The sequence below is a fragment of the Fringilla coelebs genome (assembly GCF_963513975.1).
Source record: "Fringilla coelebs genome assembly, chromosome: 5".
NCBI classification, from domain to species: domain Eukaryota; kingdom Metazoa; phylum Chordata; class Aves; order Passeriformes; family Fringillidae; genus Fringilla; species Fringilla coelebs.
This window is the reverse complement of record NC_140033.1, coordinates 3,487,106-3,498,465: the sequence shown is the minus strand read 5'-3', so window position 1 is coordinate 3,498,465 and position 11,360 is coordinate 3,487,106. Positions and strand designations below refer to the sequence as shown.

Genomic DNA, 11,360 nt, shown 5'->3' with positions numbered 1-11,360 from the left:
GAGTACATCTGGAAAGAGGGTGAAAGAGCTGAGGGTGAGGGAGCCTGGGGAAAAGACTCCTTCTTGGGAGAATCTGGACTCCTTCCAGTGTCTAAATGGTTTTAAGAGAGAGGAACTTTGGACAAGGGTATGGAGCGACGGGACGAGAGGGAATAGCTTTAAACGGAAAGCAGATGGAATTAGATTAGATGTTAAGAGGAAATTCTTTACTGTGAGGGTGGTGAGGCCCTGCCATAGATGGTCCAGTGAAGTTGAGGCTGCTCCATCTCTGGAAGTGTTCAAAGCCAGGCTGGACAGTGACATGGGCTGATCACTTGGAGGTGACCATGGCTAGCGAAGCTCCTGGCCTGTGCCAAGAGTGCCTGCTGCCTGTTGGCCCCTTGGGCCGCTCTGGGGGGCAGTAAAGCACGGCTGCCTTGCTCTCAGAGGCAGCAAAGCTGCTCTCTGCAGCTGCTGCTAGAATCCTAAGTTGAAGAGTCCAGAGTGAAAGAACAGAGAGGGATCACTTGTGTAGATTCTCAACAGGCTTTAATCTGACAGGACCCAGGAACAAGCAACAGAGCTCTAACAGGGAAACAGCATCTTAATTACAGGGGAAGGAACATAGGGAGGACACAAACTTGGACCAATGGTGAGACACCTGGGGAGGGGCACAAGGCGGGGTACACATCATGACATCCAGTGGGAGACAACAGGGGAGGAGAGCAGGACAAGCAGACCAATAGGTATTCCAGGGATCCAGGATGGACACAGAAGATTCTGGAAACAAAGGTGGGGTTTCTGTGATGGACAAGGGAGGAGGGCGGGGTCTCCCTGAGTGGCAGGGAAGACTCTGGAATAAGGGGCAGGTCTTTAGGTTGATGAACAGGGGAATGGGTGGGTGTTGCTCAGGGCCAAACCAATATGTATGAGGGACAACCGGAACAAATAATTTTGAACTTATAACACCAAAATTTCATAACAAAGAAGCTCACTACCGTGGGACAGGGCTTGGAGCCACCAAGGATAGTGGAAGGTGTCCCTGCCCATGGCTCAGGAGCTGAGACTACAGGAATGGTCTTTGAAATTCCTTCAAACCAAAACCTTTCTGTGCTTCTATGACATGTGGCAAAAGCTCCTGAGCCTGTTCCACCCAGGATGTGAGGCTTATTCTCGGGGACAGTCACTGTCAAACAGGGAAACCTGTCCCCTCCGATAGAGCTCAGTTAATGTGTCCTCCAGCTCTCCCAGCGTGAGGAGCTGAACCTGGTTCTTGTCGTTCTCAGCGATGACCGCCCAAGCCTTTATGTAGTTGTTGTCCACCACGCAGCAGGCAGCTGACCAGAGATGGCTGGGTTTATTAACCCTTCCCTTGGCAATGTAGTTGTTCCCAGGCACAGCACCCACAATGACATAGGTGGTATTACAGCCCTGGGTCCTCCTGATCATCGTTTGCTGCTCGTAGTTGTTCCAGGCGCCGCCGTTGAGTTTCTCATCCTGGGGCACTATGTTGGTGAGGGTGAAGGTGGCCACCCTGCTGCTGTAGTCATCGTGGTGGCCATTGGGGTTCAGATGGCCCCGGTTCAAACCCGTCAGGTTCTTGTAGTCATGAAGGATAGCCTGGCTCTGGCTGAGTTTCTCTGAAGTGACATTGTATCGATTTAAGAGTGTCCATTCTTTTTCCATTGTTTTGGGATAACTTACGTCAATTAGCTTGACAGGAAATAAAGAGAAAAAGGTGTTACTATTGGGTATGAGCATAATTGAACAGATTTCCTTAGAGCAGAAGTCTCTGAGTGTCAAGATCCTGTTTTTGTCTGCTCCTGATGTGGTACAAAACCAGATTAGTTGCTTGGATTCCTATGAGGAACTCAAAGTGCAGTCAAACTGCAAATATTTTTTTGTTTCAGAAATTCATTTCACACTTAGTGCATTATATTTAGCTTTCCTTTGTAACACTGCATATGGGTTTCTTCTGTGGTCCATTTTCACCTAAATCAATCCTGCCCCTTTGTCTTTAGCAATGGCATGAATTTCCTCTTTTTGTGCCCATTATTTCCTTGGCCTGTTTTCCTAAAGTTCTGAAGTTTGACTGAAAGGCATCTGGCAGATCTCTGTTGGTTTTGGAGTTCTGTCTGTCTGCTGGATCCTTCTGGACCAAGCCTGAGCCAATGGTGCTCAAGGGTCACTGCCCATGGATGAAGATCACACCCTTCTGAATGGACCAGCACTGATGCTCCTCACTTTGCACTGTCTGAAATGTCACTCCAGAGATCCCTCCCCAATTAACCTGACCCTCTCCTCTCCAGTGCCTTTTCCCTCGAGGCTTTGTCCCTGGGCCATCTCACCCCTTCTGAGTTTCTCCTCACTTCTCTAACACCACTCACAAAGTTTGTTTGACTCTTCACGGAGAGCAGATAAACTCTGCCAGGGATGCAGAACAGCTCAGGGCAAAGTGGGGATGAGAGCCCAGCAGGACTGTTGGTCCCTCAAGTTTAGCCTCTCCTGGAGGCCTTTTCCCCATCACTTGGTCACCCAGCAGGGCACAGGGAGGGAAGCATTTGACTTTGTCATGTCCTGCAAAGGAATCTGATTTGCTGTTCCTGTCAGGTGAAGGCAGAGAGCTGGGCACCTTTGGGATGTGATCCATCTCATGCTCCTGCTGATGTCTGAGATGCATCAGAGGAATCATGTGGTGCAGGTGTTTGGAGTTCAGTGACAGGAATCCTGTCCAGTGTGTCCATTTGCATGTGTAGTGGGTTGGAACAAAATGGAAATGGTTATTTTAATACTGGTTATTTTAATACTGCTTTTAATGACTGAAGAGTGATGTGCTGTAAGAGAGACACTCACCTGAGGCTCAACCAGCCAAGTTTTAGGTCTTTTGCCAGGTCCAGGCTGGTAGATGTAAGCAGAGTAGACCGGAATACGCATCTTCCTGTCGTAGAGGGTGGCAAAGTAATACTGGTTCTTGTAGCGCTGGCAGATCCAGGCTGGGTTCTGTGGCTCCAGGGCTTCATTCGGGGGGATCTCCCGGAAAAAAAACTGAGGACATGAGGTTTCAAAGGATTCCACCACCTCGCTGTGCCCCAGCCAGAGGCAGCTGGCCAACACCTGCAGCAGCAGCAGCCCCAGCATTGTGGCAGGATTTCAGTGAAGGGCTCTTGCTCCCCTGGAAGGCAAATGCAGAGGAGGGGACTATGAGAGACCAAGGAGGGGGTGACTTCTGTCCTCCTGGATAAGGAAAAATCATCTTTGCTATAGGGTTGTGCAGGGAGATGACTGGGGATAAAGGATAGTGGTAGAGAAGTTACAGGAGAAAATACAGTTGCTCCTCCCTGGATGAACCACAGTCAGCATACTTGGACTCACACACACAAGGAAGACTAAATCTAAGGTGGGCCTAAACATCAGGTGGAATGGAGACACCATGGCCAGGTTCTGTCAAAACCCTTGCAGAGGGGACACCTTGGTGGCATTATCTAGCTGATAATCTGCGTGACAGCTGAAAACCATGAGAGACAAATGAAGATGTCCTGCTGCTGAATCAGCAACCGTGGCAAAATTCCTCTCCTTGGACTGACGCACATCCCCATGCCAAGGTTACTGCAGGTACTTCACCGAGATATCCACCCCCAAGGCATGAGAACCCCTCACTGAGAAAGATGTATCACTACATGCAAACACCACCAAAATGTAAAGAAATAGTATAAAAGCCAATTAAAAATGGAGAGAAGTGATGGAAAACTCCGTTGTCATTTCTGGGGTCAATTGATGGGCTGAACCTGCCTTCTCTGCCTTAGAGACGCCTATGGGGTAAGAATCCTACTTTATGCATGCTGAATGATTACCTCAAGCCAGCTTTTGTTGGGATTAAAGCTTCTTAGTATATTGTTCTGAATTAATATCTCACTTTGTATATCTTTTTGCAGTCAGATTCTTTCACTGGCAAGCCTCAAACCTCAACCTGTCACAGTTTTATTAATAGTGTTATTCTGTAAACAGTTAAAGTGAGTCCTTCAGGGGCACTGGCAGTTTCTGGCAGGGGGTAAAAGTGTGGAGACCCAGGAGGGTTTCTCTGGTAGGTGTGTGACCCTGAACAAATCAGTCAAACCCTCCAACCCAGAGAACTGCTCAGTGAAGGGTCCCTACCACAGGACACCAACAGACTGAGAAGGGTTTTGGTGTTCATGTGGCAGTAACAGACTGAACACCCACTGAAGGTTTGATCAAATCTCCCTTTCTCACATGAGAGGATGAAATCTAAAATAGGTTTTAGGTGCCCAGAGGAGGCAGTGGTGGGGGCATAGTCTTTCTGAGGGGCGTTCCAAACCCACCCAATGCCCAAACAGCTCTCAGGGCAAAGTTATCATGGAACAGAGATATGGCACTCGGACAAGGTCACCTTTTACAACCTATTTCAGCTGAGCTCAGAGCTCAGCTTTTGCACTGGCACTGGAGAAAAAAATCATTCAACAAAACACGGCTGGGAAGCCCCTACTTCCAGACATGATCTCATAGAATCACAGAAGATGCTGAGTTGGAATGGACCCATCAGGACCATTGGGTCCAACTTCTGTCCTTGCCCAGGACAGCCCCAGAAATCCCACCACGTGTCTGACAGTATTGTACAAATACATTTTGTACTCAGGCAGGTGTGGTGATATGACCACTTCCCAGGGGAGCTTGTTTCAGGGCTCAACCACCCTCTGGGTGAAAAAACTTCTACTTGATATCCAGCTTAAATCTTCCCCGACTCAGTTTCAGGCCATTCTCACTCCCTCCTGCTCTCTGCACCTTCCCACAGCAGACACCTGCAGCTGGGCACGGACTCTGCTCAGCCCCCTGCAATGCTCAGCTGGGCTTTAAGCTCATGGGGCATTGGACAGGCAAAGAACAGCAATGCTGCACTTCCTACAGGTCTCTGGCCCCATCCAGCTTCACACAGACACTCAGCTCTCCCAGTCAGACCCAATCCTGAACCCCAACTGACCCACCTGGGCTCCTGACTCTCAGCTGACACTGGGGTATTAAGCTACATATACCCTTGGCACTGATGCAAGACATCTGGTCCTTTTTCTCTTTAGCAACCCTGGATCAGTAAGCTGGAAACTAAGAACAGGAACAACAAATGGTGACTTTTTACAATACTCTGCAGAACATGCCCATAGCTGCCCCAAATCAAGTAGAGAAGTTCCTGAAAAGTCTTTTTGTATGACCCCCTCCACAATCTCAAATATATATTTAACCAACCTAATGTCTAACTTAATATCAGATACATAGAAACCAGCCTACCGTGAGAAGGAGTGGCACAGGATTCTGCTCGCAGCCCCAAAGTGGCAGAGGAGTCTCAAATGCCTCTGCTGCAGTCTCAGACTGGCTGTTTCTATATGATCTCCAAGTAGGCAGAGTTGTTAGATTTCCCACAGTGTTTAGAGGGAGTTCTTCCAGGAGTTCAGCCACCTGTGTTTTTCCACGGGCCTCTTGCAAGGTCATGGGTGGAGTTTTAGGGCTCAATAAACTCGCCCCTCCTTCTTACTGAACAGTTTGATGTTAATTTTCCAGGTGACTTGGCATGAAACTCTTTCCCAAATCATTCCTTCTGTCCTTGACTTCCTTTACAGGAAGTGTTAAAGAGCTGCAAATTCCATGCATGCATAACCTCTCCTTGCTCCTTGGAGAGCAGATGTTGGAACTCAGCAACTCCAACCTAGCCTTTGCCTATGTATATTTATCCCAAAGCTCAGGAAAGTCCTGAAGTATTTGAGTAAATGGTGAGAAAGGCACAAGAGCTTACCTTGAAGCAGAGTCTCAGAAGAGGCAGCTGAAGAGTTCCTTTCTTCTTCTCCCTGAAGAAACACTTGGCTGATCCCTCAGGAGTCCCAGTACAATATATACCTGGTCATAAATCTGCCTGTTGTGATAAATAGGAAATTTCACTGAAAAGAAAGGTTTCTGTTATTATTCAAGGCGATTTGTTCACGACCACCCTGAAGTGGGGAGACAGTTGCTATTCGCAATTTCCTCAGGATTTCTCCCAGGTTCTTGCAGCATCACATGTCAGGAGAAAATAACTGAGTCTGTTATTTCCTCATTACTCTTATCTGTTCATTTCCTCATTCCCCATGAATGGGGACCTACACGTGTTTCTGTTCCTGGCAGAACATCTCTTGTGGCATTAGACTGACTGGCCTGTCTCTGAGTACACCCAGATGTTCACAGTCTGCTCTTCTGCAGCCTCTCAGAACACAATTAGTAGGGTCAGGCTGCATATTTTCCCTTGCTTGATTGCAAAGGCTTTGTAAGAGCCCTTATTCATGCAAAGCCTTCTGCTGAGAAGGCTCTGGGAGACCTTAGAGCTCCCTCAGTACCCGAGAGTGGTTCACACGGAAGGGAGCTTTTGAGAAGGTTTTGGAGTGACAGGACAACAGGGAGCAGCTTTTAACTGACAGAAGGCAGAGTTAGATTAGATGTTAGGATTACATTTTAGTCTCGAAAAGAGCAGGCTCAGGGCACTCTACAATTGCCTGAAAGGAGGTTGTAATGAGTTTGAAGTTGGTCTCTTCTACCATGCCAGTAGTGAGAGGACTAGAGGAAAAGGCTTTGAGACAGGGCAAATTCATATTAGATGTTAGAAAAAACACTTTCAGCTGTCATGTTGTCAGACAATATAAAAGGAGAGGTGCTGGAGTCACCATCCCTGGAGGTGTTTCAGAGGAATTTGGATTTGGCACTGGGTGATATGGATTAGTGGTTTAGGGTTTACAGTGGTGGTGCTGAGAGGATGGTCCAACAGGATAACCTTCGAGGTCTGTTCCAACCTTGAATTCTGTCATTCAGTAATTCTGTAAAACCAATTCCTTCTTCTTGTTGGCTTCCCGAGTATTTCACAAGCTTGCTGTGGAGGACAGGGCATTTCTGGCTACTGCCAGGGGTGAAGGTCCCCAGGACAGCCCAAGGAGGTGATGGAGGTGGGATTCATGGGCTTGGTCAATCACCCATAGTTCCAAAGCCTGGAAAGCTGAAGCAGTGGGCATGGGATGAGCAGGGATGAGGATGAGTGTGGTCTCAAGCCCCAGCCAGTGTACAGAGGTGGGTGAGCGAGGCAGAGGCAGCCCCTGAGGAACTGGGATGTCTCAGCCTGAAATAGCACAGATGTCCTGGGAACTCTGACATTTTTGGTAGTAGAAATTTCAGCAAGAAGGAACTTGTGGTTTATACATGAGATGACCCTGCAAACCAGCACTGCAGCAAATAATTTTTATTGTGAACTACTCAAGAAGTAAATGATCTGTCCTGTGATGATCTTTTGATTATGGCATTGAATACATTGAATATATTGAACACATTTCCCCAAATCAGTTCCCTGTAATTTTGCAGAAAAGCTTCAGAAGCAGGGCAGAGAATTAAGGTATCCAAAGAGCGCATCACAGAAATTTATCTTTGGCTTTTCAAAGCTCCCTTTATATCTAGTGCCTCATCCTGCCTGTCTGATACCACAGGTGCTGCTCTCAAGGTACAGTTTCAAAAGCAAGCAAACAAAAGCGTGTCTCAGGATCACAGAATCACTGAACTGTTGAGTGTGGGAGGGACCACTAAAAATCTTCTAGTCCATACCCTTGGTCAAGGAGGATCATCTAGAGCAGGTGGTCCAGAATCTTGTCCTTGCACCTGGAGTGCTCTATCCAGGTCTGGGGCCCACAACATGGGAAGGAGAAAATATATACTGGAGTGGAGTCCAGTGGAGGCCACAAAGATGTTTCAAGGTCTGGAACATCTCTGTTCTGGAGACAGGCTGAGGCAGGTGAGTGTGTTCAGCCTTGACAAGAAAAGTGTGGAGAGAAGTTTGATCCCCTTCCACTACCTAGAAACTCACCAAGAGATCTCGAGAGGGATTTTGGACAAGGGCATGGAGTGACAAGACAAGAGGGAATGGTTTCACACTGACAAAGGGCAGGGTTACATGAGGTTTTAGGGAGAAATTTTATGATGAGGGGGTGGTGAGGCCCTTTCACAGGGTGAGTAGAGAAGCTGTGGCTGTCCCATCCCTGGAAGTGTTCAAGGCCAGGTTGGATGGGGCCTGGAGCACCCTGGTGTAGTGGAAGGTATCACTGCACAGGGAAAGGGATGGAACAAGATGATCTTTGTAGTCCCATAAAACACAAAGCATTCTGTGATTCTAACGACATGTGGGAAAAGCTCATGAGCCTTTTCCACCCAGGATATGAGGTTTGTTAGGGGGGACAGGCACTGTGGAACAGAGAAACCTGTCCCCTCCCATAGAGCCGGGTCAAGTTGGCCTCCAGCTGTGCCCTTGTGAGGTTCTGCACCTGATTCCTGCTGTTTTCAGCAATGACTGCCCAAGTCTTCATGATGGTCTTGGTCTGGCAGCAGGCAGCTGACCAGATGTGGCTGGGTACATTAACCCTCCTGTTGGAGATGTAGGTGTTCCCAGGCACAGCACCCGTGATCACGTAGGTCCTTGTACAGCCCTGGGTATTCCGAGCCATCGTTTGGCTCTCGTAGTTGTTCCACTGGCCCTTGTTGAGTGTGCTGTTCTGGGGCACTATGTTGGTGAGGGTGAAGGTGGCCCACTTGCTGTTGTTGCCACTTTGGTGGCCACTGGGGCTCAAGTGACCACGGTCCAGACCCAGGAGTTTGTTGTAGTCTTGGTTGATAGCCTGACTCTGGCCAATTTGCTGTGAAGTGATCTTGTATCGATTACTTACAGACTGCTCTCTACCCATATTGCTGGAATAGGTTGGGTTGATCAGCTTGACAGGATAAGAAGAGGAAAAGGTGTCAATACTGAGGATGCATGTAATGAAACAGATTTCTGTAGAGCAGAAGGCTCTGATGCTCAAAAGTCCATATTTTGTCATCGCAGTGTAGGAAAATGTATGAATCTGAGAAAAATCATATACATGACCCTCGTGCAGGAACAGAAAAGTTTAAAAGGGCAAGTAGCTCAGAATTTGACTGCTCTCAGTTTGACTTGTGACCTTTGTGATCCAGCCTGCAGCCTGTGCTGGGAGCATGGATGCCTGCATGAGACAAGGAGCATTTCCCACTCCTAGGATTGAGAGGTGACTTTGGTGATTCACCTCTCCTGCCAAATCTGCTTCCCTTTTCTCCTGTCTCTACAGCCCAAATCTGCCCAGGGCTCTCCCTGGATCATCTCATGCCATGCTGTGATTCTGTGATTCTATGATTCTGGCATTTTATGGGTAGTTGCTACAGGTGTTCCCAAGTCCTGGAGCACCAGAGGTTGCCTCCTGCAACCCCATATACAGGGAGATGTGTCAGGAAATCAGTCCTGGAGCTGAGGTGACCCTGGGAGGGCTGCAGCTTGTTCAAGGATTAATGTTTTTGCTCACTAGGCAAAAAGATTTCAATGTAAATGGAATCTGTTGCAGCAGTGTTGAGAATGTGTCTCAGAGCTGATGGGGGCCAGGGAGCATTTTCTGCAGCATCATTGATATGAAATTAAAAAACATCAGCTTCTGAGGAGCCTGTAATCCCAAAAGACTCCTCTGAAAAGTAAATACTCAAAAAATTCCATAGGAGAATGTTACCAAAATCAAAGGTTTTTCAGGTATCCTGTGTCCAGGGTCTAGGAACATAAGGCCAGTGATGGGTTTGGAGCATGCTCGTCTGGTGGCAAGTGGCCTGTCCCATGTAGGGCATTTGGATTGAGATGGTCTTTAAGGTTCCTTTCAACACAAACCACTCTATGATTCTACAATGAGACAGAAGTTTTTATCCCTCCCTAATGTGGAGACTGCAGTGGTGCAAGACGAAATTAGTTGTTTGTGTTCATGAGAGTAACAAGTGCAAATGGTAATTTTTTAATAACTTCAATACTTTGTTGTTCATCTTTAGGGAAGCATATTTAGCCTTCCTCTGGAACTGGACATTAAGATCTTGCATGTTTTCACCAAAAATTCTCCTCCTACTCTGCTCATAGAAAAGTCTTTTATTTGCTGTTCTTCTGTTCCTTAATTGGCCTGGCCTGTCTTACTGAAGTCTATCTGAAAGACATTTGTGAGGGCTCTAGAGCTTGTGGAGTTCTGTCTGTCTGCTGGATCCTTCTGGACCAAGCCTGAGCCAAAGGTGCTCAGGGGTCACAGCCCATGGATGGAGATCACACCCCTCTGAATGGACCAGCACTGATGCTCCTCACTTTGCACTGTCTGAAATGTCACTCCAGAGATCCCTCCACAGTTAACCTGACCCTCTCCTTTCCTGTGCCTCTTCCCTCGAGGCTTTCTCCCTGGGCCATCTCACCCCCTCTGAGTTTCTCCTCACTTCTCTAACACCACTCACAAAGTCTGTTTGACTCTCCACTGGGAGCAGAAGAGCTCTGCCAGGGATGCAGAACAGCTCAGGGTAAAGTGGGGATGAGAGCCCAGCAGGACTGTTGGTCCCTCAAGTTTAGCCTCTCCTGGAGGCCTTTTCCCATCACTTGGTCACCCAGCAGGGCACAGGGAGGGAAGCATTTGGCTTTGTCATGTCCTGCAAGGGAATCTGATTTGCTGTTCCTGTCAGGTGAAGGCAGAGAGCTGGGCACCTTTGGGATGTGATTCATCTCATGCTCCTGCTGATGTCTGAGATGCATCAGAGAAACCATGTGGTGCAGGGGTTTGAAGTAAAATGACAGGAATCCTGTCCAGTGTGTCCATCCGCATGTGTGTACGGAAGTGGGAGGAAATAGAAAATTTGGGTTGAATGCTGCACCTCATTTCTGAGTGGCTGGAGGGTGATGTGCTGTAAGAGAGACACTCACCTGAGGCTCAACAAACCATGATTGAGATCTGTTTCCAGGCCCAGGCTCATATTTGTAAGCAGAGTACACTGGGATTCTCCTGTCTCTGTCGTACAGGGTGGCAAAGTGATCCGTATCCCTGAAGTGTTGACAGATCAAGGCTGGTTTCTTTGGATCCAGGGCATCACTTGGAATGGTCCCTGCATAGAAGAACTGAGGGCAACTTGCAAAGGAGTTCACCACCTTGCTGTGTCCCAGCCAGAGGCAGCTGGCCAACACCTGCAGCAGCAGCAGCCCCAGCATGGTGGCAGGATTTCAGTGAAGGGCTCTTGCTCCCCTGGAAGGCAAATGCAGAGGGACACACAGCTTGGAGAGCTGATAATGGACTGTGCAGGTGGAACAGAGCTGGCAGAGGAGCTCTCTATTCCCACTGTTCATTCATTGACAGCTAAATTGGATTCATTTTCCTCCACTTCCAAAACTCCAGGAATACAGTAATATGTTGGTTGTTATAACCAGATCTGGTTATGAAGTAATGAACCTCTCAAACAACTCCTGAGGTCTATGAGCTCATGGTTTTGCATTTCACTGTTTTTAATAAAAATCTCTGCTCCAG

General features: G+C 47.9%; 1 protein-coding gene across 1 annotated transcript; it reads right to left on the bottom strand.

The window, feature by feature from the left end:
• Nucleotides 1-1,146: 1,146 nt before the first annotated feature.
• On the bottom strand, nt 1,147-5,864 carry LOC311153494 (endonuclease domain-containing 1 protein-like; the record flags this gene model as incomplete). The annotated part of the gene is made up of 3 exons (XM_084205426.1): nt 5,777-5,864; nt 2,833-3,151; nt 1,147-1,692 (listed from the first exon to the last, which is right to left on the bottom strand). The coding sequence occupies exons 2-3, from the start codon at nt 3,115-3,117 to the stop codon at nt 1,147-1,149; spliced, it is 831 nt and encodes a 276-aa protein (XP_084061552.1). The 5' UTR covers nt 3,118-3,151; nt 5,777-5,864.
• Between the last annotated feature and the right edge of the window lie 5,496 nt (nt 5,865-11,360).